Genomic DNA, 25333 nt, shown 5'->3' on the forward strand with positions numbered 1-25333 from the left:
TTCCTATTTCCGTGCTAAATTTTCCTTAGAGCTTGCAGACGGCCCCCACCAATTCTTTGTTACTGTATGCGAACCAGCAAAACCCTGTCGTACTTTAAATAAGGAATGCCTACTTGTTCCGTACTACGTGGCAATTTACTGCGCAACGACTTAACCGTAATTTCCTGCTACACTTTTCTTCGAGCTTGCACACAACCTCCAGCAATTCTCCATTGCTGTGTGCGAACCAACAAAACCCTGTTATACTTCAAATAAGAAATGGCGTACTTGTTCCGTGCCCTCTCTACGTGACATGGACCAATAGCCTTTCTGACTCTCACGCCAACTACTACTGATACAATGAAGCTCCTTGGCTTCCTCTAGACTCATGCTGCACATGCGAATAACGTGTGTGCATATGCACTATGTTGTCTGTTACGCGAATACGAATCGGACTGTCCTGCGTTGGGTTATTCCCATGAGGCAGACGTCTCGCTGGAGTACTCAGTGCTTTTTCCCTGTTTCTTCCTATAGCTGTAAAAATCAATGTAGTGGCACCCCAAACCCAGCAAGGATACACATTGCAGAGCAGGAGCCGCCAGCTGCGGGCCGATCCTGCGAGGGAGCAGGGTTAGCACACCACTTTCCGACGATGCCTACCACCCCGTTGTCAGTGTGCTTACACTCCATGAAGACAAAACCATGCTGGATCGGCGCAAATGAGACTGGATGCTTCCTTGCCTACCCTTAATAGCTCTTCAGGCAAATACTCTTCCGTCCGCAGGTAATGGCTCTTACCACCAGCGGCTACTACAGTCCGATTGGGAGACCTTGCAGAGAGTAGGTAGGCACCTCAGTAGCCATACACACAACTTTCACAATTCTGGAAATACAAATCAGTATACGCTCGACTAGAATCCACCGTTCACTGCTGGTGCTTTTGCCCGCGCTGCTTCATCAGTCACTGCCGAATTCCTTCAGGTAGCTCCACTAGAATCACTGAAGCAGCTTTTCGTTTCCCTCTATCGCGTTAAGTACAACGTACAAGACATATTACTCTTTTTCTGATTACTGCTGACGAGCAGTAACAAATTGCCTATTCAGTTTGCCATGTGGAGCTGCATTTGAATACGGTGTTGGTTTCGGAATTGCCACCTCATTTGCTGCAGCCCTGTTGATGTCCTCCTCTCATAATCCCTTCGGTACATGCCATTCGTGAGCTTTGTCTCTCGGTTAAGTACCCGAAAGCGCACTGCCTTTTCGAAAGTCATGTCGCATGTCATCTTGATGCCGAGAAACATTCGAAACATTAATCATTGGCTCCTCTTCCCCCAGTGTGACTGCAGGATCCATTCTCTCTCGTCGTGCATTTCTGGTAGAGTAAGGCTCTGGTTGCTAGCTGCACCGTGAGTCGGGTTGAGTTTGGACCGTGTGGAGGGTGCTGCAATGGCGCTTGCGGCGGAAGTAGCAAGCAGCTTTGACACAGCTGGGGAAGTAATAGGTGAAGGCTGGGAAATGATGCTCAAGTTATCGAAATCCGAAGACCCCAAGAGCTCGTCAGACTCGTTATACCCCCCAAGCAGCTTTTCCCACACCCACTCCACGGCCAATGTGATCCGATCTGCAGTCCAGAGAGCCAGAGATACAGAATGCCGGAGCGAAAAAAAAGCCACCTAAAGCATAATTGCATGGAGACGCACAGAACTTTGAACAACACAATCAATAAGCAATGGCGCTATGGTCCTCTCCACTAGGAGCACACAGACTATGCGACTTTTGGCTCGCAAGTAAAACGTCGGTGTCCACGAAAAGAAGCCCTTGGAAAGGATTTTCGCTTCAAATCTACCCAACTTATATTGAGACGCGCACACGCAAAACAAGCTTCAATAGCCCCAAACGTCTCAGCAGGACGAATGCGCAGCACCCCAGGAAGAAGAGGAACGCGAACCAAATAAGCTCTGAATCAGACGCAGACCTGTAGCAGACAGCAGACCAACACGAAACGAACACAAAAGAACTAAGAGATTTCATCGGTCTTCACTGGCTTCATTACCTGCCGTTAATTTTCCCCAAAATGTTTTGCGGTCGCGACATGAACAAAAATAAAACGCATGAGAAGATGTCCTAAGAGCTGAATTGCGCATGCATCAAACAATTCGATGACATCCTTGCGTAAGGAGGCACAAGTACGTCAGAGGCTTTACAGCAGCAGTCGAAACGCGAAATCCGGTGCTGCAAGATATTCGCCATCTGAAATCGTTCTCCTGTCTTCTGTGTTCTTAACCAGAAGCCAGGCTCAACATGCCTCCAAGAAAACAGAAAAAGAATCTAATCTGTACGATATTTATAGCGGGGCTTCGCAGGATCGCGCTGTGGCAACGGGAAATGCCATGCGTCGTAGTTCGCCTTGAGCCCCACTCGTCATCCACGGTCACTTTGTGGGACGGTCCACCAGAGTTAAGAAATCCTAGCATAAACACTCCAGTAGATCGCTGCAGTCCCATAGTTAGTCCACCACTTCAACAAGGAATCACATGCAACAGCGCATACGTAAAAATCAGCACAAGGATGAAACAAAGAACACGAAGTAGTGCAGGCAGCTCATGGCCTCCAACAGACACGTATTCAGTCTTCTGAATGCAGCATTGCCCAATTGCCCCAATGAAGAAGCAACATAGCTATTCATAAGATGACCAGAGCTTGTATATTGCGCGTGCATTCACCGCCAAGAAAAGAAAGGGGCATTTGCTGTATACGCATTGCCAGCATGAGCGCTCTGCGGTCTCGCTCAAAGCAGCCCTCAACATAAGGCAAAAACCACTGTCGATACAAAGAGGCGAGCGTGCATGCTGTTGGATTTCCACCTTTTTGACGTCAATATATTGTTTTGTGCCTGGATGCCATCTGCTGCTCTCTGCTTTTTCTCCCTGGTACCCTGAAGCTGCGCTGGGCATCCAAGGAATTGTGTACCTCTTCTTCAAAGCCTGCAGCATCCCTGTCGCGCTTGAGAGTCGCGCGCCAAAGACTGCAGCACCAGCACCAGCAGCAGCAACAGCAAGCGCCACTGAGCTCTGCCCCGCCCACTCTGGCTCTTCTTGGAACGACGCATCCACTGGGCAGTGCAACATCCGCGGCTCCACCCACGGAACAGAATACTTATAGCAGCCTTCGGATCCTGTCCAGAATTTTTAGCCGAATAGGAGCCCTTACTTCTCCCATCTGGCCCCTCTCGACTGCAATTGGCATGCTGCATCGTTCGCTCATTTTTAAGTATCCATAAGGCTCAAGGCGAACTGAGGCCCTGGCGCCACAAATGAAGCCATCTTACTCGCACTTGTTTCCGTAGATACGCAACTGGTGCATAAAGTGTAAGAAAACGAACCCCTCCAGTCAATTTGATGCCCACGATGCTACAACCCACTGAAAGCCCAAGTAACCCTAGCCCTTTAGTGCAAACCAGAAGGCGCTGCGATGCCACTCAGTTTTCTTCCTGTGCACATGAAGATAGATTTGGGGACATGGCGAGTCGAGCACCGGTCGTGTATTAGTATGCAGCACATGTCTGACCGTTGTAGGACGACTCCGTTTGTTCCAAGGCACTAGACGACTGCTGCAGCTGCTCTTCTGTAGCTTGCATGCGCTGCACTTCCTTCACCATTGCTTGTCCAGTCTCTTGCAGTAGCTGCTGGTTGTGTGACACGGGTTGGGAGACTCTGTGCACGCCTCCTGGCTTCACCGCACCATCTTGGGACTTAGGGGGCACAGGAGCAAACGCCAGCTGCTCCCCAGCTGTCGCCTTGGCTCTTACAGGCTCCACACGCGGGCCTCCACTGCGAGAGGGTCCCGCAGAAGGTCCTTCACGTGCAGAGACCCCAAGTGCAGTCTGTGACCTGAGACACGGTGCATTGGTACCGCGCACAAAGTTTTCTTTGTACCCGGTTGCTAGGAATTGGGAATAAATTTTGGCAGGGAAATGCTCGTAAATATCAAGAGCAAAACATCCACTTCTGCAAACCTAAGATTTGCGTGTTGGGACAATGCACCTACAGCTCTACCTACCTCTCCTGGACCGAACATACATAATTCGCCATCCGCATCGTGTGGAAGTGGCGTTCTGTGTTCTGCCACCAGGCAGCAAACTGTGACTTGTACCTGCACTCATGCAGTCCAGTGAGCCGCGACAAGCAGATGTGAACATGACTGAAGATGCAACGAGGCAAGTAATGCAGCATCGGGATTGCAGCACAATCCCTATGTCCAAGCGCATCTAAAGCGATAGAATGTACATACAAAAAAATATTCACATGCACACGCATGCATACATGTATAGACAGGCTGCACGCAAGCTTATACGTGAGCACTGAGGTTTACAGCTTATACGTGAGCACTGAGGTTTACAGAACGCCATAACTCGAAGATCAGCAGCTGCAGCTCGATGCCTGCAGAGCGGTCCATTAACCTGAAAATGAGACTCTTTTCAGGTTGGATGGGGTATGTGAAACGTCGGAAAGATCGCGAGAAGAACGGTAAAGTGCAAGGCGGTAGCATGAGCATTCGCAGGCTTACTTTTGCAGGCGTTGCTGGTGCTGCTTGAGCAGGGCATCAAGCTCGTGAAGCTGCCTGGGGTGAAAGGATTCTCGATGACGAGAAGCGTCCAGGGGCTGAGATGAATTGCAGGAAATTATCTTTTCCACAATTTGGGCCAAGTTCTTTGACAGCTGCCCATAGCGACTTATGCGACGCGCCACACGACTCCGGAACTGATTAAAAAGACACCCAGCAGCATGACAAACAAGATCTTTGCTTAAGTCTGAACAGCCTATCACTGGGCTCCTTGGTTTCATGCGACGCACTCTGAACAGCACGATACAATGAGCCTGCCCCACCTGGACTAACTGCTGATGCTCCGTTACGTCCGTGTTTGGCGCAGTTTCAAAAAGAGCAGTAAGAGAGCTATCCAAGACTGCCAAGTCCTCCACCACGACATGCAGCTGCTGCAACAGGTCCTTCAAGGACATCTGTTCGTCCTGTTAACGCAAGCAGAATGTGGGTGACCTTATGCTTGACCCTATGCTTCGTTACGCTGTAGCCTGGGATTCCTAGGTTCCACCTGTGCGCTAATGCGGAGCTGTGTTGCTCGCTGAGTTAAGCGAATTTGTAGCGACCAGACGCGCCGCAGTGCAAAGCTACTCAGAGAGCCTGTGTTCGCAATATTTGTTAGCTATACTCGCAAGCAGGGGCCTCAACTTCACCGAATAGCGATGGTAGTCCTGACCTACCTCCGCTGCATGCTGCTGACTCGTGCTCTGGTGGTAATTTGACTGAACCGCCTTGCGAGGCTGCTTGGCCGCTGCCGCCATGCTAGCCGTCACTGGTGCAGGGTATGCTGGAGGCACCATGGAAGAACGTGAGGTCGGTTTTTCGAGGTTCTAGTTTCGAATGAAAGGCGTGGTAAGGGTCATCCCTCTGCAGCCCAAGCCCTGGAGATAACGCTAAAACAGTCGAAATGGCGAGTTATGAGCAGCTGCAACCAACTGAAGGATACTCTGGTGTGCTTGCACGTCGCCGCCGAAGTCCGCGGTGTGTCTACGGACTTAGCTCCATTTGGAAGGGCGAAAAGACGCGAAAAATGCGAAGTAACGCCGAAATTTAGGGTTTGTACTCAGTAAAAGATCATGAAACGCATGAATTGCGCTGTTTTAATGCATCTCGTGCCCTACAGCAGCAACCAATTCCAGGGGCTGTCAGTCACGAAAATTGACAGCAAGAAGAATTCATGAACGGATATAGCTTTTAGGGAGCAGAGCATGTGTACTATTTTACAGATGTAATAGCCGTAAAGACACAAATTTGTTTGGCTGAACATATAGCATAACAATTGCACGCAGGCGACTATGATCACGGCAAGGCAGGGAGCGGAGCGGCTTAACCAGCCCTTCTTTGCCGATGCTGCTCTGTCAGGATGCAAATTTGTAGACACGCCAGTTAGCTTCCTCTATATTCTGCAGAGCCTGGGAATATGCTTCCTACTACATTTTGCGCGCCGTGTGGCCTTCCCATAAGCGCTGTGAGATGTACCGGCTGACTTTGGTCTTGTAAATGAGTTGGTTGTTTCAGAGTATGTAGCGCTTCGCTATCAATCCAACAATACGCAAAGTTATGGAAATAAATAACTATGAATGCTCCGTGAGGCCTAGCGTGTACTAGCTTGACAAGTTAAGCCCATTGAAAGACTACATGCAGCTGAGCACGGCAAACCGATTTGTCAAGGTTTGACAGCAATGTCAGAAAATAATGAGTCTATGTTGCTTCCACTTGCGCCTTGCCCAAACACATTCCTGGAAATGTTACCCCGTCTGCCTCAAGAGAGAAACCCAACGATCAGAGAAATTATACACCGATGGAGATGAAAGAGCCGCGAAGGATCAGATTTGAAGTTTTGCGTGATTCGGCTTAAGCTTATAAACCTAGATATGGGCAAGTCAGGAAAGATTCATCCAAAGTTCTACGGTTGTCGGGACCTTGCCCAGCACCGCACAGCATACGAATTAACCGCGCAAGTGAGATGCACGGCAAAACGTAAGGTCAGGAGTCAGCTGTTGAAATGCAAATTATTTGCAATGGGGGAGAAAGAACTTGTAAAGCCCTACATTGTTCCGTAGTGAAGAGCGCTGCAGCACAGATCTTTGTGAAAAGCTAGGCCTTCAGTGCCAAGCATGTTTCCCTCCGCCTTCTTCAGAAGTATGGTTACTATATGCATGCAGGCCTGCAATAAAAACGATGACATATACGGAATCGCATCTATGGCAGTGCAAATTAATGCACAGGAAATGCGCATGCGAGAATTCCCAGTTATTACTGGTTGCTGAAGACGAGTTCGTGCTTAAACCTCCAACTCATATTCCTTGGTTCTTCAAGTGTGGCAAATTATCCCCTGTTTCCATTAGTAAGGAGGTGAATTATTGGACTCCAACACTGAGGGTAATTCCCACTGTCTTCACCTTTTTCTGAAGGCTTACTGCATTGCTTCTTCTTGTGAAGTAAGTCAGCTAAATCCAGTGGAAAAAAATGGAAGTTCATTTTGGCATGGGACGTTCTTGTGCCAAGAGGCACAGTTGCGGATGTGGGAGGACCCTGCCGTGGAGTTACGCTGCAGGTTAGATAGCGGTTATATGCTATTGAGACCTAATCAGGGTGTCTGCTCGGTCTTGGGCAACAAAGCATCAGAAGCTGCTGCTTACTTAAATTTGAACTAAGTTCTTGAAGAAGAAAGAAGCTGGTCACTGTCATGGAAAAGGGCTTTCGGTCAAAGAACAGCAACGGCAAGAGTTATGGCCCATGCGAAGCAGGCAGACGAATGCATACTAGGCGCTCGCGAGTCGGGCTGCATTGTTGTTAACTGTTAGGCTCATTGCTAACCTGAGCCGGAAACAGGCAGCAGCAACCTCTCTTTCTGTGGGCCGTGAGTTATGGCCCACGGGAAACAGGCAGACGTTAACAGCAGTGCAGCCTGACTCGCGAGCGCGTAGTGTGCATTAGGCTGCCTGTTTCACGCCTGCCAGCTTGTCTAGGCTCGACATACCCAAAAATGCTTTATATGTTTTTATTGCTCGAGGCACCAAAGAACATATATAAACTGTCGAAACGTTGGTCTGTTAGAAAAGAATAAGAAGAAACAGGCTGCCCTTTTCTTTCACGAAGTCACGCAGATGGAGCGCTTCCTGCCGCTTCGTGAAGCTTCTCTGCGCTTCCCGGCGTTATAGCAAAGCATCCTCTTCAAAGATTCCCTTTGACTTTATCCTCCCCTCTTTCTAGCGAAACAGGTGAACCCATTCCTTTGATGGATAGGCGTGCCATCACTTCTCGAAAGTTAGGCCTCTAAGTAGCTGCGTACCTCGCATGGGCCGCACGTGTGTGAATTCCTATTTTCCAGAAGCGCAAGTGTTGCACCCATGATCAGACAAAGGAACGCAACTTCCTCGTCTTGCCCCAGCACCGGCGTCATGCTTTTGTCCTGAGCTGCACCTCCTCTAGGTACCGACGACGTGGGGGAGATGCAGGGGCAGAGGAGCCGTCTCTGCCCCTGCATCTCCCCCACGTCGTCGAGCCGTCTCTGCCCCTGCATCTCCCCCACGTCGTCGGTACCTAGAGGAGGTGCAGCTCAGGACAAAAGCATGACGCCGGTGCTGGGGCAAGACGAGGAAGTTGCATGCTGCTGCAGCCACCATACTCGTACCTCGCATGAGCAAAGAACGAGGCTTGCCTGGAGACGGTGTCCCTTGAACACGAGTGTATTTCGGGAGCCGAGAAGAAGCTATTGGCCATTTAACAATTTTAATTGTTAACACTGACAGAAGGCCGCAGTAAAAGTATGTTTTTGTGTGTAGAAGCACCTAAGCTGCTCATTTTTACCAGGTACCTCAGAGTACCATCAATGGCGTCGCTTGAGGCCTATATCCCTAATGGTGGCCACTAAGGTTACTTTCCTGCCATCTAAATACGCTTATGCCTCGCTACGATCACTGAACCAATGTATATAATTGCCTGTACTAGGTTAAGGGCAACTTCGACTCTTCATTGGTACCATAGCCTCTGGAGTGCACGAGAACTGCGTTCCCCTTGGCAGGCTCCTGCGTGTATGTAGAATTGAAGTTTTGTTCCTTAAGATACCCTTAGTCGGCAAATCATACGCAAGCTCCTGTTTTGCACGTGGCATGGTAGTGCCATACACTGGCTGAGGCTTGCATTCGCTGCATCCTGGGTCAGAACAAAATTTAGCGTATCCCACTGGATTTCTGCAAGTCCAGTATTTAAATTATCACATTGTACTAGCTTGTGCATATCTGCAGGTGCACGAACTATATGCAAGTTCATAACACAAGATTTCGAAATCCAGAGGCAACAAAGGCGGCAGATTGTAACACCAAATTGAATGAATGCAATTCTATCAAACACCTTCACTTGGAATTTATCAGATGGAAGCACCAATCCCCAAGACATTCAAAGCTAGGCACTGGCTTATCTAGGTGGTTGCAATACTCAGCACTTTATAGAGCTTTTGGCTAAGCCATCTCAGGTTGAAGGCTTTTGCTTGCCCTTCTGCTGGTGCACACTACTAGCAGACCACACCATCTACAAATATGGCACAAGTAGATTAGGCTGTCAGCTAATCAGATTGGAAATATCAGGCCTTCTTGTGCCTCATGAACAAGTCGAATCGCAACGTCAGAGCATGTCGTACACGAAAGTCAACCCAGAAATATTGACGCCACCACTACATCGCTAAGCGAGTATTCACCCAGTAGATGCACATTTTTTCTTCGTTTACGAAGCTTAAAAGTCGAATCGTAGAAGGTCTGCCCACTCTGAGTAAGCTGCAGCCGTTCTACAGCAGCTTGGCTAATAACTCCAGGCGATGCGGCAGTGCCCAAGAGAGCTTCGCAGTGTATTCAAGAACCTCAGACCGAATTTTTAGTATCATGCCTTTGCTACGGAGGACATCCTAGCCTTCACTAGCCCTTTCGTTACACTAAATCTGGTTCCACCATCCCGGCACACATGCTCTGCGTCCGTAGGAGCAACCCCACTTTTACTCTGCTTTGCTTTTCCCTGCTGCGCTCCCGTATCACTAGATTCGGCACCTTATACTTCATGTTTCTGAATTTATGGGTAGTGGTTGCTTCCTTCTGTAAGTGGGGGAGGGGGCACCTCCATGCCGTCAGGCAGATGATCCTCTATAACCCCCAGCACTCGTAGGTGCAGCCTCCAGTTGGCCAGCGTGAAAGTAGTGGATCGTAACCCCACAGCTCACGTTCTTTGCTTACCAGACGTCTGTACTCTAGCGTAGTCGTCTCCCCCAACCCCCAAACTTCCCTGTTTTACAATTGCCTCACTCGTGTAGTGGTCCTTTTCCTCCGCGATTTGATGGCTGTGTTCTGGCAGGGCTTGCGCAGACGAGCCTAGTCAGGCAGCCTCTCTCTTTCTACGCGTTGCTTTCCTCTTTTTATTGCTGCTTGTTGCACCAGCCAGGGTGGCCGTTCTTTCCGCTCATACCAGAAGCAGCTCCAACCCTCCATTTTCTGTCTCTAGTCTCAGATAAGCCGTTATCACTTCCTCTGGCGGGCCTCCGGAACTGGCGTTCATTGGCGTCTTGACTTGTTCAGCTGCCTCAAAACATCGTTTTTGTCAAGGTGACGGTACTCTAGGGTTGCTGCCAGATGTCGTTGCTCCTCCACAGCCTACCGATTGCTTGAAGCCCCTTCTTGTGTTTACTACCTTAAGGACCAAACGCTGAAACAGCCGCACTTTTTGCCATCTTATGGAAAAGCTTGATCGTGCTGTTCCCCTGTGTGTGCCCAGTTTGTCTCACTACTGCTTCGAACTTCTGCCTCACCGGTTCGAGCAGCTGAGCGTGCAGTGTCTAGACACTGTTGGGGGTCCGTCTCTTCCTTACCTTTCTGATAATTCTTTGACTGATATTCTGCATTTGAGTTGATCTTTTCTTTGTAATGCGGGTTTTCTGCGCCACCGTGGTATCTAGCTGGACACCCTTCGTGCACTGCAGAACTCTTTGCCCTCAAAGCAGGATTGCCGCATGGAGCTGCTAATTTATCTTCACTTACACTTCAGCTTTACAGAGGTATCCGTTTTGTCCGTACGTAACACGTAACACTTGTAGACACCGGACTTGGCTGCGACCCCGGTGAGCTACTCTTCTCAAAATCTGGCAGCAAGGTTCAGGTGTTCAATGGACCAAACCCCAGCACTTTCGGACTGAAATCATCCGATTCGCTCTAGATCTATCAAGCAATAATCATCTACCTCCAAATATATGCTATGAAATGCAAATTCGTGAGAGTGATTCGTCACAGCAACGTCTCATGCAGAGTGCCCGAGAACTGAAGGGAGAAACAGTGGAGTGACCGCGGGTCGCTGGTATTTTCTTGCTTTCATTGCAAACGCGGCATTTTCAAGTGCCATTTTTCTTGTAATCACATTAGTTTGCCAGTAAATGAGGGGAATATTCTGGTGTAAGCTGTTCTTCTGGCAGTTTCATGAGAGTCACACCGTCACCTGGAGGTAACCTGGGAAAGGGGCGGTGGCAGGAATGGCGCAAGGCATGGAACAATGAAAGCTGAGAGCAGCGTCAAACGGATGAATTTTCAATTTCACGTTTGCCCTTAAATCCATTCAAGTGGGCCGAGACCGCTCTCGGAAGTGCAGTCTCGTTTGCGATTGCATTCCCTGCACACACCTATGACGACGTACGGTGTTGGGCAGAACCTGAACATAGCGTTTACGTCTAGAGCCGCAGCCCAAAGAAATCTGCATACTTTTGCAAGATATTTCAAATAAAACTCTTTGCGAAATTGTATTTTCACCCTCTATCTACTATTTCCTGCCCACTATGAGAGGCAGCAAGCCGTAGCGTGCTTCCAATGGCCAGCACCAGCGCGCCAGCTAGGGCAGCAGCTGTCAACCTCGCTGTCATCTGTCAACAGGCCGCCAGAACTCTTCCCATATCTGTCAAAACATATTTATCTGCTCACTTTACAGTTTCTGTACAGTCACTTTTGCATATTATACAATTACTGTACAGTCATATTTGCTCAAAATGGCTCGTCTTTCTTTTGTTTCTCTTCTTTCTCTGTCACTGCTCTTCGGGCAGCAAGCAGTCAGAGCTCAGAATTACCCAACAGCAGGTGGGCTTTTCCGCTAGCTGTTTTTGGTCCGATAGCATCGGAGCATCTCCCAAAACGAGGTGCATTCACCTTTTGCATGTTGTGTGCGGAAATTTTATCAGTTACGCTGGACTGTAAAGAGGCGATGAACAAGCTGAGAAAAGCAGCAGGACTTCCTGCATTCGAAGATGCTGTGGGAGACACATTTGTTCTACCAGCATACTCGCATGAAGAGTCTAGGGCGGCACCAGTAGCTGAAACTCTCTGGAAGACGGAGATATGCCCCAAAGTCTTAGGAGTAAGCCGTCCACGGCCTTGCATCGTCATGATGTAGTAGGTGTTCTGAGCAGCTTCGTTCTGTGGAACAAGGAACTACACTGTCCTTGAATTTTTAATCTTTTGTTACGTACAGGGCGGAAGGTCCAGGAACGTTACTGAAGCTGTCAAGTTAACTGGCAATTTTGCCTACTACCCCGTCACAGACGGCAAAAAAGAGTGCAGCGATGCTGTGGAGTACTGGAAAGGCGGACTTTCTCAGTTCAACGACACAATTCCCCCAACGTTCCAAGCGTTGAACGACCCCGTTGTGTACAATGACAGGGCTGTTTCCTTTGTCGCCCTATACAACCCCAAAACCAGCCCCGTTGTCAGTTGCGTGCTCCTCCAGTGCCCTAATGCAGGTGTTGGTGGACGCAGGCTTGCGGCAGGCACGACAGACGCTGTCATTTGCTTGACAAATCCGGCTCCTTTGGAAGCAAGGTCACAACCATTCGAGTGAGAGTCAGCTGGTCGCCACTGCAACATGCATCAATGCGGCAGGTTACACTGGGGGTGCTGAGGTTGGTTGAAGCGCAATCTTCTAATACTTGTTTGTAATGTTTGTAATGTTTGCGTGCAGCGACGAGCAATGGAAGAAAATTGTTGACTCTCTATCTCTCTCTGAGGAAGAGGAAGAGAAGGGCGGAGTTTCTCCAGTCGTCCCTTCAGTAGCCCTCATCTCTGCGGCGGTCATCTCCGCTTTCGCTCTCTTTTAGGCGGGCGCCGGTTGTTAGTGACACACCAGCATTGGACAGATATGGCGGCGCAAGTTCCTTCCTGAGTGAAATCCTTGAGTGACAAACGAGCACCTCTCCTGGACGAAATGTGATGAATTAAGACAGCTTATAGTGCTTTGGTTGTTTGAAGTGTATGCAAAAGCTACATTTGTAGGGCCCTTTTATAGGATAATCGGGAGGAAGCGCAATTTTATTTAAAACCCTTGCAGAGAGTCGCCACGTGCGAGTGCAAGTGTTGCGCAGTGTGTGCTGCCAAATGAAATTCTCGATCTTTAGGTGTACTCAAGCCAGAAGTTTCGGCGTTGATGTACCCGCCGGTGGTATCTGCCATGCCATGCCTGCCTGTTTGGGCAGGTACAACCTCATACCAAGTGGCTTGTGTCATGGCATGTGTGGCCAAGCTACTTTTAGAGGGACAACAATGGGGATATTTTGAAGTATTTCGGATAAATACTCATCTGCTGTCCCTACCCACTGAGGCGCCATGGTGTTACCTTCCTCATTTGAAGGGGAAAACTTGGTTGATAATTTCTTGTCCTTCAACTTGTCTTGATAAATCGAAGATTATATTGTAGATAGTATACGTGGTGAACAGTTTTTAGGGAAGACTGTAAACCACAAGTTAAACGTAGTCGGAATTCCTACGTCGAAAAAAGCGCATCAAAAGTAGATAGTAAGGGTTTTAAGGGAAATTTTCATGCGTTCGACTTCTAGACGGCAGTATCTGTGTCAAACAAGCTTGATCGATCATTTTGCCTGGAGGTAAACAACGCTCATATCGCCTACTTGCATGAATTTTCCTAGCATACTATAGTCGCCAAATATCATACAAGTCTATTGCTGCCTTATGTTTGTGGATGCAATTAAGTACCGGCAAGTCTGGGGGGTGTAGATCACCATTTTACTGTTGTTCCTACACCTCTAGGCAGGTTAATTGCTGTTTCAAAATGGCGTATACGCATCTGAATTTCGAAAATGACCCCTGATATTACATGGCGTGCACACCCAGCACCTGCATGTGACGATCCCTTACGAAGCTCATGAAATTCAATTCTCAATCTTCCAATAGAAACACCACGAAAAGAATTTTGGTAATGCTTTTGTACCAGATTGTTCCGGAAGCATTTGTCCTTGTTTCATCCGGTGCCTCCCCAACAAACGCGGGGAAGTTTCAAGTATGGGGAAAGTGCTTCAGTTCAGTGCCACATATATCGAATTGAAAATAATGCTTGTATCTGTGGTGTTTGGTTATGCGATGCGTGTCTGTCTAGTTACGCTGAATCTTCCCTTGCTACGTCATTTTGTTGGGCCAGGCCCCTTCGAGAAGGTTTACTGTTATGGCAGGTTTTCGTATTAACGTTCAGGGAGGTATTTGAATAGGAAGCATCGTAGGCACTTGAAATGTGATCTTGCGTGAGGAGATATCCAGTCTGAGGCTGCCACGGTGTTGCCATATGGAGAGGAAGAATTCAATCGACGAATTCCCTGCCTCACCTTGCTCTGTATCACAAATAAGCCCTAGTGAACGTTTTTTCGGGCGTGAATTTCGACTGCTTGGTGTGTAACGCATTGTTAAGCAATTGTTGGTTCGGAATTTTCGGGGCTCTGATATGCCAGTAAAAAGGAGTGTAAAAGTTTAGTATGCTACTAACGCGACAAAAAGGGTTTCAACAGAAAAATGTATCCCGTTGGGCGTACGTTTGATGGTGCGCATCACTAGCCTGTTTCGCAGTAATGCAGAACAACAGAACCTCTGGGGGGATGGTCTCAAGATCACGAAAGGCACAAGCCTTTTGGTCACGCAAATACCCACTTTCCTCAACATATTTTCTTCGTTCGCTTGAGTGATCATTCAAAAGAAGGTGAAGAAGAGACGAAAGGCCCCGACAGCGTGCGAAGTAACGCCAACCTGGCTGACGAATATTCAGAACAAGCCTAACCCCTAACCACGCGAACGTGGCCCACGAATGTCCCCATTTGCCTTGATTTGCCGAAAAAGAAACAGCGCTCGTTAGCCCCTCTCAGAAAATAGTCCCGTTGTTCTTCCTGTCATTGGAACTATTAATGACGAACATGTCTCATCAAGCTTTCTTCATTTCATTCGTTCTAATGTCTCTGTTCTGTGGACACAAGACAGCAAGCACAAGCGCAAACGTAACCGGAACAGCTGGTAAGCGTATTCCTGCTGTCTTTGCCCCATTTGAGGCGGAATTATTCCTATTCAGGACTGGAATTTATTTTGCTTTAAAACTGTCCTGTGTATATTGAATTTTCTGAACAGAAACGGTTGATTGCTTACCTGTGATGAACGAAACGAGAACACCTCCTGGACCCGCTGCGTTTGAGAAGGCAACTGATGAACTACAATTGCTGCCAAAAAGCTCTCCTCCGGGAAGAAAGATAACAGCTGAAACACTGTGGAACGAAATCTGCAAAGAAATGACAGGGGTAAGTCATGCCACAAGCACACTAAGCCAATCAAAGTTTTCCAAACAATGGTGCCCCTAGCAGCTACTCACCACGTTTGTTCTGTTTCTCCTTTTATTATCTGAAGACTATGAGCGGCAGAACTGAGGCAGAAAAGCTCAAGGGGACTTTCGCGTACTACGCCGGTGAGGATGACTGCAAAGCGGCAGTGCAGTACTGGAAGGACGGTTTTTCTCTCTTCAATAACGAGAACCCGCCAACATACCAGGCTCCGAACAACCCGAAGGTGTATGACAACAAGACCGTCTCCTTTGTCGCCCTGTATAACCCCAAGTAGAACCCTGTGGTCAGCTGTGCCTTTGTCACCTGCACAACAGCAGAATCATTTGCTGCTCCATCCATGTCTAAAAGTCACAGAGGCCGGGCATCAAGAAGACTTCAAGAGAAGCCTACTACTGCCATTATCTGCTTAACGAACCCGGTGGCACTGACTGCTAATGAAGCTCCATTCAAGTGGGAACCCACGCTGCAGAAGCACGGACTTGCCTGCATACAACCCAAAACACATGGTCAACGTAGCATAAGTGCGGCCTTCAGTATATGGCACTTGCTACGATGCAGTTAGGCAATCGATATCTTGTACTGTGCCTGGGTTTGCAGGGAAGATGAATGGCAGAAGATCGTTCACGCTATAGTTGGCAATGAAGTGGGCAACGGAATTTTACGAGTCAGACCGTCATCGGCACTTGTGTTCCTGATGACCGTTTTGGTCTACAGCCTTTTTTAGGCTGTTCGTTGCTGTGTAGGATGGGATCAATGGACAGACATATCGTTACCCTTTTTATTGAGTAAATAGTCCAGCATGCGATTCCAAGAGGATTTTTACGGTGTTTTATCGTTTGGACTGAAGATTGCAGGAAATTTAGCTTTTTCTGTATCCGTTGCAGAGGGTTGCGATTCCAAGAGGATTTTAATAGAGTTTTATCGATTGTTCCCAAGACAAAAGAATATTAACTTTTTTCTATTTCCCTTGCAGAGGGTTGCCACGTGCAGATGGAAGTGCACGCCGTTTGGGGTCATGTCGCATTTTCGATATTCTCCAGATATATTTCTGCAAGAACTCTTTAGCTTCTTCCGGATTGCTGTTGATGCCATGTCTGTCCCTAAGTGTGTAGCCGTATCGGTGATGTAGTCGCGGTTTATGTCTAGGCAGCCTGCTTTGGGATGTTGAACCTTGTCGCATTGGCTCACCTTACTAGCTCCCTCCAAAAGAGTTGTTCATCGGAGCACGTTTTTATATTCTTTTTGTTCAAGGAAAGGTTTGAATGAGACACGGTGTAGGCATTTTTAACGTGGTGCTGTAGGGAAAGACCATGAGCCATATGTCTCATACACCGTGGCCTTGCCACGGTTGTTTGAAGGGGACGAACTCGAACAATAATTCCCGTATCAGCCAACGTATTCTTTCTCATTTTGTTCGCAACTAGGGGCTCGCTTCTAGATAGTCTGTAATGAACATCTATCCAGCCATGTCTCTAAATACATAACTGGATAAATGCTTACTCGGTCTTTAACGCACTGTTGACGACTACTTGTATGTTGCGACGCTTTCACTTCTCAATGTATTATTAAATAGGGAAGCTCACGTAGATCAGGCTGGCATAGTAAAGGAAGTTCTATGGGAAAAGTTTGATTTGCTGCGTGCCGTTGCTGGTGTCTACGTTCTCGAGTGCTGTGGCAACCGAAAACAGAACCTGTAAGGCACGCGGCGGAGGTAACGAAAGGTGGAGGCCCGTACCAGTTGCTAGCATTAGCCGATACTTTTTCTTTCATTTCAGCCTGAACGATGGTGAAAAAGGGAAGAAAGAGGGAAGATAAGCTCCAACAACTAGCGCAGCCTCCCAGGCCGGCCTGGAGGTGTCCCCTGCGTGACCACCCGTCGACAGAGGTACAGCATTTCTCCAACTGCCTTAAGAAATATTTTACTTGATTCTTTATTCGTGTGTCATGCTTTTGCCAAAGATGCTTCGTCTCGCTTTTGTTCCAGTCGTCGCCGTGTATGTGTTCGGCGAACACAAGAGAGCAAATGCTAGCACGACAGCAGAAGCACGTAAGCAACTTGTTCCGGTCATTTCTTCGTTTCAACACAGACATCATGTTATTGCACACTGGAACCTTCCCTTTATCGAAACAGTGCTGTGTGGGTTTGAGGTTCCTCTCAGAAACGCTCAGTTGTTTGACTGAGATGAACGAGGCGAGGACTGCCGCAGGACTACCGGCGTTTGGGGAAGCATCCGGTGATACAAAAGTGCTGCCACCAAGCCCCATTTCGGGAAGACAAATAGACGCCGCTGCTTTGTGGAAAGAAATATGTAAAGAAATAAAGGGGGTTAGTCCTGCCACTGCCGTACTGCTATCGCTGGTGCCCTCAGCGGGTCACTGAACATCTTGCAGACTGCAGTGCATGTAGCCAGAGACGCCGCTGTTGTCTTGCTCTCTCTTCTATTTTGTGGAGGAAAGCGGCGAGACCCCTGAAGCTAAAAACCTAGGGGGAACTTTTGCATACTACCCCGGCAAGAAGGACTCTACAGCGGCGGTGCAGCACTGGGAAGACGGCTTTTGTCTCTTCAATAACGAGATCCCCCCAAAGTACAAGTGCTTGAATGACCCTGAAGTGTATGATAACAGGGCTGTCTCCTTTGTCGCCCTCTATAGCCCTAAGGCGAACCCTATTGCCAGCTACGCCTTTGTCACCTGCACAACTGCGGACACATATTCTGCCGGGAAGACCTCTACAAGCCACAACAGCCCGATATTAAGAAGACTCCAAGGTGAAAATCAAAACGCTACTGCAGTTATCTGCTTAACGAACCCAGTGGCACTAACTACTGAAGAAGCGCCATTCACGTGGGAATATCACCACGGGCTTGCCTACATACCAACCAAAGCGCTGTTGCAATCTAGCATAAGTGCGGCCTTCGTTTAATACGCTTGTGTCCATGCGGCTAAGTGATAAATACCTTCTACTGTGGCTGGATTTGCAGGGAAGATGAATGGCAGAAGGTTGCTCACTCTATAGTTGGTACTGAAGTGGGCAACGGCATTTCATTGATCAGACCGTCATCGGCACTTGGGGTCATAATGACAATTTCCGTCTACGGTCTTCTATAGGCTGTCAGTCGCTGCGCAGGATGCGGGCAGTGGACAGATATGTCATTGCCTGTTTTATCGAATAAATAGTGCATCATGTGGGACAAACAGGATTCTTATGGCATTTTATCGTTTGTATCGGAGAGTGCGGAATACTACCCTCATTTTAACCTTTCCAGAAGGTTGCTGCATTTACGTACGGTTGATGCTCGCCATGTGCTGTCAGGTCCCACCATTGATATCTTGCACGCAGCATTTATGCCTAAAAATCCGCAGTATCTTCCTAAGAACTTCCAGTGTTGTGCGTGTCGAAGATGCAGTCATGTGGGTGACGTAATGTTTGTGTATACCATGGCGACCTGTTTGGGCAGCTTGAACCTCCCCATACTTCTTTATAGTTCAAATCGACAAGCTAATGTCATGGCGCGTTTTCGCGTCCCTAGTGACCGAAGAAGCACCTAAACGGAAATCGTTTATGCATGGGATGCAAAGTAGGCATTTAGAGTCTATTACTGCGGAGAAGTGTCCTGTTACCGCCGTCACACACCGAGCCAAGATGGTGCTGCTACTATTGCTTTAAAGAGAACGACTCGACACACACTTTCTTTGTCCCCATCTTCTACCTCTCCTATATTGTTAGGCGAAAGTAAGCCTGTATAAATAGGTTGTAGTGAACATTGTGAAGATATGTGCAGAAACCTCCTTGTGTGTAACACATTGCTGACAAGTGTTTATGTCCTTAGACGTTTCTTGCTCACTGATACATCACTTCAAAGGAGCACACTAGTAGAGCAGGACAGCGTAGCGACTGGTTTCCCAAGAGGGAATCCTATTTCTGTTGGGCGTATTCTTCGTGGTGTAGATCTTTCCAGGTGTTGCAGTGTCATAGAACTACAGAGCCTTCAAAGCACGCAGTGGTTACTACGAAAGGCACAAATCTAGTTTATAAAGCTTCTAAATCTAGTCAATGTTTCATTGTCTAATTTGGATTGTGGTGAACAGGAAGTCGAAGGAGGAAAGAAATGCGTCAGCAATCAAGCCCAGCCGCGCCAAGTTGGGCGTGCCCACGAACGATTCGTCGAAAATGTCGGCCAACCCGTTTCAGGAATTACTTATTCTATTGATTTTTTAGATTTTTTGTACCAACAAAGATGCTTCTTCTTTCTTTAAGTTCTATTTTAGTACAGTCGCCTTTTTTCTGCGTTCTGTGCCCACAAGACAGAAGGTGCTACCTCGGCTAGCAGCGCGTAAGCACTTTACTCTTTTTTTTCCGCTTTTTTGGGGCAGCATCTTGCCATTTCGACTCAGAGTTGCTTTTTCCCACAATTTTTTCTGTGTTGAAGTTTATTCTCAGCCAAGTGAGACGTGGGCAGCCGCGGATTTCCTGAGTTTGGAGAGGCAACTAATGAAGAACAAACACTCTAATGTGGGAACAGCGCTCGCTGCTGGAACTTTATGGAATGAAGTGAGCAAGGAAAAAATGGGGTAAAGGTGCGTTGCAAGAGCACTGCAATCGCAATCGACAGTTCTTGCATACGGCCGATCAGCAGGCATCTTGCTGACTACAACGAATGTAGCAGGAACTGCTACGTTGCAAACTGGCAGTGCATCACTGGAAAGACGGCTTTTTTCTCTTCAATAACGAGACCTCGGCAAAGTACCAGGCGTTGGACAGCCCGACGGCGTACGACAACAACGCTGTCTCCTTTGTCACCCTCTATAACCCCAAAGGGAACCCTGTAGCCAACTGTGCCTTTGTCAGCTGTACAGCAGTAGACACGTTTGCTGTTCCAACCATGTCTAAAAGTGACGACGGTTGGACATTAAGAAGACTCTAAGATGGAGAGAAACCTACTACTGCCTTTGTCTGCTTGGCGTATCATGTGGCACTGACTGCTAATGAAACGCCAGTAACTGTGACAATTTCGACCGACGGCCTTCTTTAGTTGTTAGTGTCTGTGCAGTGTGCAGGCGCTGGAAAACTTACTGTCGGCCGTCTCATCGAGCATATAATCAACCATGTGAGACCAAGAAGACTTTTCTAATGCTTTGTTGAATGCATTGAAGAATGCGAAAGATGAAGCTTTTCTAGCCCCTGCAGAGGGATGCCACGAGCAGGCGTTGAGGATATTCACCGTTTGCTCTCGGGTGCCATTTTCGATACTCTCCAAATGCATAAGTGCCCGCGAGTCCCTAATATCTTCCGAATGACTGTCGATCCTGTGTCTATCTTTAGGTGTGTGTCACCGCATTGATGACGTACTGGCGGCATATGGCGTGCGTCCCTGTTCCACAAGGTTGACGTCCTGATACTACGTCTCCGTAGATGGTTTCAGTGTAACAGCATGCTTTTGTGCTCATATTGGTCAATACAATGTCTAAAAAAAACTTATTGAGGGCATTTTCAATGTAATGCTGTGAAGAAGCATCTTGTCTTGCCTGTCTGACGCATTTAGAACCCATGCTGTTGCCAGCATCGTTTGAAGTGGGAAGTCGATCAATAACTTCGTGCTCTCACCCTGTTGTTTCTTCTCTTGCCAAACGAAGGGACCTTTTGAGGACACAGGTTGTAGATAAGGTGTGATCGGAGGTTATGTAAGTGAATCTGAACCGGTTGTTGCAGATGACTTTCGCCATCTGTGAGTTGCCATGTTTTTTGTCACGTGTTACGTCACTTCCAAAACGCACACAGGTAGATCAGGACAGCCTAGAGAAAAGTGGTTAAAACGGAAAATTATCTTCGCGCCGTACATGCATTTGGCTATGTGGATCTTTGGTGGCAACCGGTGACTCAGAACAAGAGTACGTGGGACACGCGATTGGTGATCACGGAAGGCACAAATTCATGTGTAGAACAGTTACTCGCATTGCCAGATACTTCTATTCTTTCAGAGGAATTCATAGTGCAAAATAGTTGTAGGAGGAAGAAATAATGCCAACAGCATATGCAACTTCGCCGACGGCCCACGGACGTCCCTAGCCTGCTCATCCGTCCAGATGGAAGCAGTGTTCACCAAGCCACTTCAGACGTAATTTCCTCAATCCCTTTTTTGTTGCGTGGCCTTTAGATTACCAAGTATGCTTCGTCTCTGGTTTATCGCATCCGTTGTGATGTCTGTGTTCTGTGGACACAAGGCAGACGGCGCTACCACAACCGGGACAGCACGTAAGCATGCTAGCAGTATATCTCATAATTTCAACGTAACCCTCATTTCTTTTGTGACAGGAGTTTTCCTCATTTACAACTGTTTTGTGTGCGTTGGAGTTTCTGCTCAGAAACGCTTGATTGCACAACCGAGATGAACGAGGTGAGAAAAGCTGCAGGACTTTCTGAATTTGAGAAGGCATCTAGAGAAACAGAAGTTCTACCGGAATATCCCGGAACAACAAAAAAGATATCAGCTGAAAACTTATGGAAGCAAACCTGCCAAAAACTAATGGGGGTAAGCCATGCCACGAACACACTGCCGGTACACAATTAGCCAATCAGCGCCTTGCAGACTACGCCGTATGTAGCAAAATGTGCAACATTTATTTCGCTCTTTATCCTTTCATGCGAAGGAAAATGTCGAGATCACTGAAGCCGGAAGCCTGGTAGGGACCGTTGCTCATTACGCCGGCGCGAAGGACTGCAAAGAGGCAGTGCAGTACTGGAAGGATGGCTTTTCTCTCTTTAAGAACGAGCTGCCCCCAAAGTACACGGCGTTGGGCGACCCTGATGTTTATACCGATAGAGCCGTCTCATTTGTTGCCCTTTACAATCCAAAGGCAAGCCCTGTAGCCAGCTGCGCCTTTGTCACCTGCACGAAGGGAACTGCGGTTGCTGCCCAAGAGATGTCTAGGCGCCATGACAGTTCCCCATTAAGGAGACTTCAAGACGGAGCCCAAACAAAAACTGCCGTTATCTGCTTGACAAACCCAGACGCATTGGCTCCTGGAACAGCGCCATTCGAGTGAAAACACACCCCAGGGCCACCGACTTGCTCGCATAAGACCCAAAATGCATCGAAAAATTAGCATGGTGTGAGGCCTTCATATGCAGAGATTTGTTTCATCTGGCGAGATCATTAATATCTTGTCATGCGTTTGTGTTTGCAGGGACGATGTATGGCAGAAGATTGTTCACGCTATAGTTGGTCTTGAAGAGAGCAACAGGGCTTCCCCAATCAGACCTTCATTGGCAGTTGGTTTCATAGTGACAATTCTTGCCCACGGTCTTTTGTAGGCTGTCGGTGTCTCTGTAGGATGTGGGCACTCGACAGAGAAACAGATACCATTGACCATCTCGTCAAATAGACAATCAAGCATGCGACACCAGGAGAATTTTTTTAGTGCTTTATCTTTTGCATTGAAGAGTGTGGAAGATGAATCTTTTTATATTTCTTGCGGAGGCTTTCCACGAGCAGGTGGAGGAGCTGCGCGCTTTGTGGTGTCAGCTGCCATTTTCGATGATCTCCAGCCGTACTTATGCGTACTGCTCCTTAGTGCCTTTCAACTGACTGTCAATACTGTGTCTCTCTCTAGGTCTGTGTGGCTGTACTGGCGGTATAATGGTGGTGTATAAGGTGGCTGGCTGTTTGGGGAAGTTGAGTCTCCCTTCCCAATGACAGTTCGAATAGGCGGGCTTTTTCAAAACACTTCTTTGTGCTTATTGTCGAAGAGAGTATTTCAGTGGAACACATTGTAGGTATTTTGAATATAGTATTGTGTGCAGATATCCTACCGGCCGTCTCATGCATTGAGGCGCCATGGTTTTGCCGTCCTTATTTGAATGGGGAGAAATTTAATCGATAATTTCTTGATTCTCCAAATTTCTTTTTCCCATATTATTAGTGCAAGGGACCTATTTTTAGATTTGCTGTTGTGAACATTCATTTGGCCATGAGTTTAAGCCAGTTGGTGTGTAGCGCATTACCGACAAGTGTTCTGGTGATGCAGTGCTTTTAGTTCTTCAGCACTTCAAAGACACACAATTACAGCAGGCTTATCCGTTGAAGGCTTTTCAAGGGGAAAGTTTTCTATGCGTTGGACATGTTCTCGGTGCCGTAGATCATCATGCTCGCTGCGGGAGCCACAAAAATTTTTTGAGCCGAATAATCGTGAAAAGGGTATTAATGCAGAAGAACAAGACAGCGACAATCAATGTGGTCCGTCGCGGTCTGTCCAACCCCGCTCACAGATGGCCCCTCCGCGGCGATGCATCCACAAAGAAAAGAGGCCCGCCAACCCTTTTCAGAGACTATTCCTCCACTTTTTTTCCTGTCTAGCAATATTTGTAGCTACTAAGGATGCCTCGTCTCGCTTTTATTGTGCTCGTTGCTGCGTCTGTGCTTCATGAACACAAAACAGCAAGTGCTAGCACGACTGGATATGCAGGCAAGCATTTAACTCCCGCCTTTTCTAAGTTTTGAGGCGGAAACCTTGTTACTGGTTGACGTGTTTTGTTTTCCAAATCGCTCTCGTGTGTATTGAAGGTTCTTGTCAAAGACACTTGATTGTTTGACCGAAATGAATGAGGTGAGGACAGCCGCAGGACTACCTGCGTTTGGGAAGGCCTCTGACGATACACAAGTGCTGCCGCCAAGCTCCCCTTCGTTAAAAGAGATAACAGCGGACACCTTGTGAAACGAAATTTGCCAGGAAATAACCGGGGTCGGTAGTTTCACAAAAGCATTGCTGCTGATGTTTCTGGCATACTCAGCTTATAAAAATCCCGCACACAACGGCGTATGTAGCGAGGGGTGCCACGTTTGTTTTGTTTTCCAACTATGATGTAAAGGACAAAGGCGACAGAACTGAATTCAAAAAATTGGACGGGCTTTTCGCTAACTACGCCGGCGCGAAGGATTGCACGGCAGTAATGCAGTACTGGAAAGACGGTTTTTCTCTCTTAAAGAATGAGCTGCCCACTACGTACACGGTGTTGGGCGATTTTGATATCTACACCGACAAGGGCGTCTCATTTGTCGCCCTTTACAATCCCAAGGCAAGCCCTGTAGCTAGCTGCGCCTTTGTCACCTACACAACAGCAGGCACGTTTGCTGCCGCAGAAAGAAGCCCCAGTAGTCCCTCATTAAGGAGACTTCAAGATGCACAGACAAAAACTTCCGTTATCTGCTTGTCGGAAGCACTGACCGATAGAGAGAAGCCATTCAAGTGAGAACACGCCAGGACCATGGGCTTGGCTGCATAAGACCCAAACTGCGTCGAAAACTTAGCGTAGTGTGTGGCCTTCATATGTAGCTCTTGTTCCCACCTAGTTAGGTGATTAATATTTTGTCCTGCGGTTGGGTCGGCAGGGAAGATGAATGGCAGAAGATTGTTCACGCTATAATTATTCCTGAAGAGAGCAGCGCGGTTTCCCCAATCCGACCATCATTGGCAGTTGGGTTCATAGCGACAATTTTTGCCTCAGCTCTTCTGTAGGCTTTTAGGGTCTGTGCATAATGGAGACACTGGGCAGAAATGCCACTGACCGTCTGTGTACGAGACCATGCTGTGGTGTCTTGTAGCTTTTGTTGGGGAGCGCGGAAGATGAAGGTTTTTATATGTCTTGCAGAGGCCTGCCGCCAGCAGGTAATGGAGCTGCATGCCATGTGCTATCAGGCACATGGCGGCGACCCTTCTGACATTCTCTAGCCGTGTTCATGCCCCACGTTCCGCTGTATCTTCCAACATGTGTGGCCATATCACTGTTGCAATAGTGTTATATGGCATGGCTACCTGTTTGGAGGTTGAGCCTCCTTTCATGTCGGTCTGCTTGGGAGAGCGTTTGTCTAGGTACGTTTTTTTCTATTCTTATCGATCAGGGAAGTGATTCAATGGAACGCCTTTCAGGCATTGTGGACGTAGTTTTGAGGCGTAGGTTTGGGGAAGAAGGGTCAACGGATAACTTCCTTGTGCCGTACCATATGATTTCTTGTTTAATTGAGGATCGTTTCCGTAGATAGGTTACGGCGGACAGTTGCGTATGCATAACTGAAAAACGCCGTGGAATCTGAAAAACGTCTGAGCCGTGGAATGTCTCTCGTCCTGTGATGC

The 25333-nt window shown here is 47.9% G+C and overlaps 6 protein-coding genes across 6 annotated transcripts; 5 read left to right on the forward strand and 1 right to left on the reverse strand.

Annotated features, from left to right (window-relative positions):
- Positions 1-1292: 1292 nt before the first annotated feature.
- ETH_00010830 (uncharacterized protein) lies at positions 1293-5378 on the reverse strand (the record flags this gene model as incomplete). Its single annotated transcript, XM_013377285.1, has 9 exons — positions 1293-1652; positions 1849-1954; positions 2530-2612; positions 2844-3004; positions 3547-3869; positions 4039-4131; positions 4546-4739; positions 4866-5006; positions 5259-5378. 9 exons carry the CDS (start codon positions 5376-5378, stop codon positions 1293-1295), a joined length of 1581 nt encoding a protein of 526 aa, XP_013232739.1.
- A 6215-nt stretch (positions 5379-11593) lies between these two features.
- On the forward strand, positions 11594-12694 carry ETH_00010835 (SAG family member; the record flags this gene model as incomplete). The annotated part of the gene is made up of 4 exons (XM_013377286.1): positions 11594-11681; positions 11783-11958; positions 12073-12434; positions 12559-12694. 4 exons carry the CDS (start codon positions 11594-11596, stop codon positions 12692-12694), a joined length of 762 nt encoding a protein of 253 aa, XP_013232740.1.
- Positions 12695-14824: 2130 nt separating this feature from the next.
- On the forward strand, positions 14825-15929 carry ETH_00010840 (SAG family member; the record flags this gene model as incomplete). Its single annotated transcript, XM_013377287.1, has 4 exons — positions 14825-14885; positions 14997-15163; positions 15480-15655; positions 15803-15929. 4 exons carry the CDS (start codon positions 14825-14827, stop codon positions 15927-15929), a joined length of 531 nt encoding a protein of 176 aa, XP_013232741.1.
- Positions 15930-17164: 1235 nt separating this feature from the next.
- ETH_00010845 (SAG family member) lies at positions 17165-18313 on the forward strand (the record flags this gene model as incomplete). The annotated part of the gene is made up of 4 exons (XM_013377288.1): positions 17165-17252; positions 17365-17439; positions 17617-18049; positions 18187-18313. 4 exons carry the CDS (start codon positions 17165-17167, stop codon positions 18311-18313), a joined length of 723 nt encoding a protein of 240 aa, XP_013232742.1.
- Positions 18314-21370: 3057 nt separating this feature from the next.
- Positions 21371-22517, forward strand: ETH_00010850 (SAG family member; the record flags this gene model as incomplete). The annotated part of the gene is made up of 4 exons (XM_013377289.1): positions 21371-21458; positions 21569-21735; positions 21854-22245; positions 22391-22517. The coding sequence occupies 4 exons, from the start codon at positions 21371-21373 to the stop codon at positions 22515-22517; spliced, it is 774 nt and encodes a 257-aa protein (XP_013232743.1).
- A 1262-nt stretch (positions 22518-23779) lies between these two features.
- On the forward strand, positions 23780-24718 carry ETH_00010855 (SAG family member; the record flags this gene model as incomplete). Its single annotated transcript, XM_013377290.1, has 3 exons — positions 23780-23863; positions 23994-24448; positions 24592-24718. Coding segments are annotated over 3 exons (666 nt in total), but the record flags the coding sequence as incomplete, so codon positions are not given.
- Between the last annotated feature and the right edge of the window lie 615 nt (positions 24719-25333).

This window comes from Eimeria tenella, genomic scaffold (assembly GCF_000499545.2).
Source record: "Eimeria tenella Houghton genomic scaffold, Eth_scaff5, whole genome shotgun sequence".
Taxonomy (NCBI): domain Eukaryota; phylum Apicomplexa; class Conoidasida; order Eucoccidiorida; family Eimeriidae; genus Eimeria; species Eimeria tenella.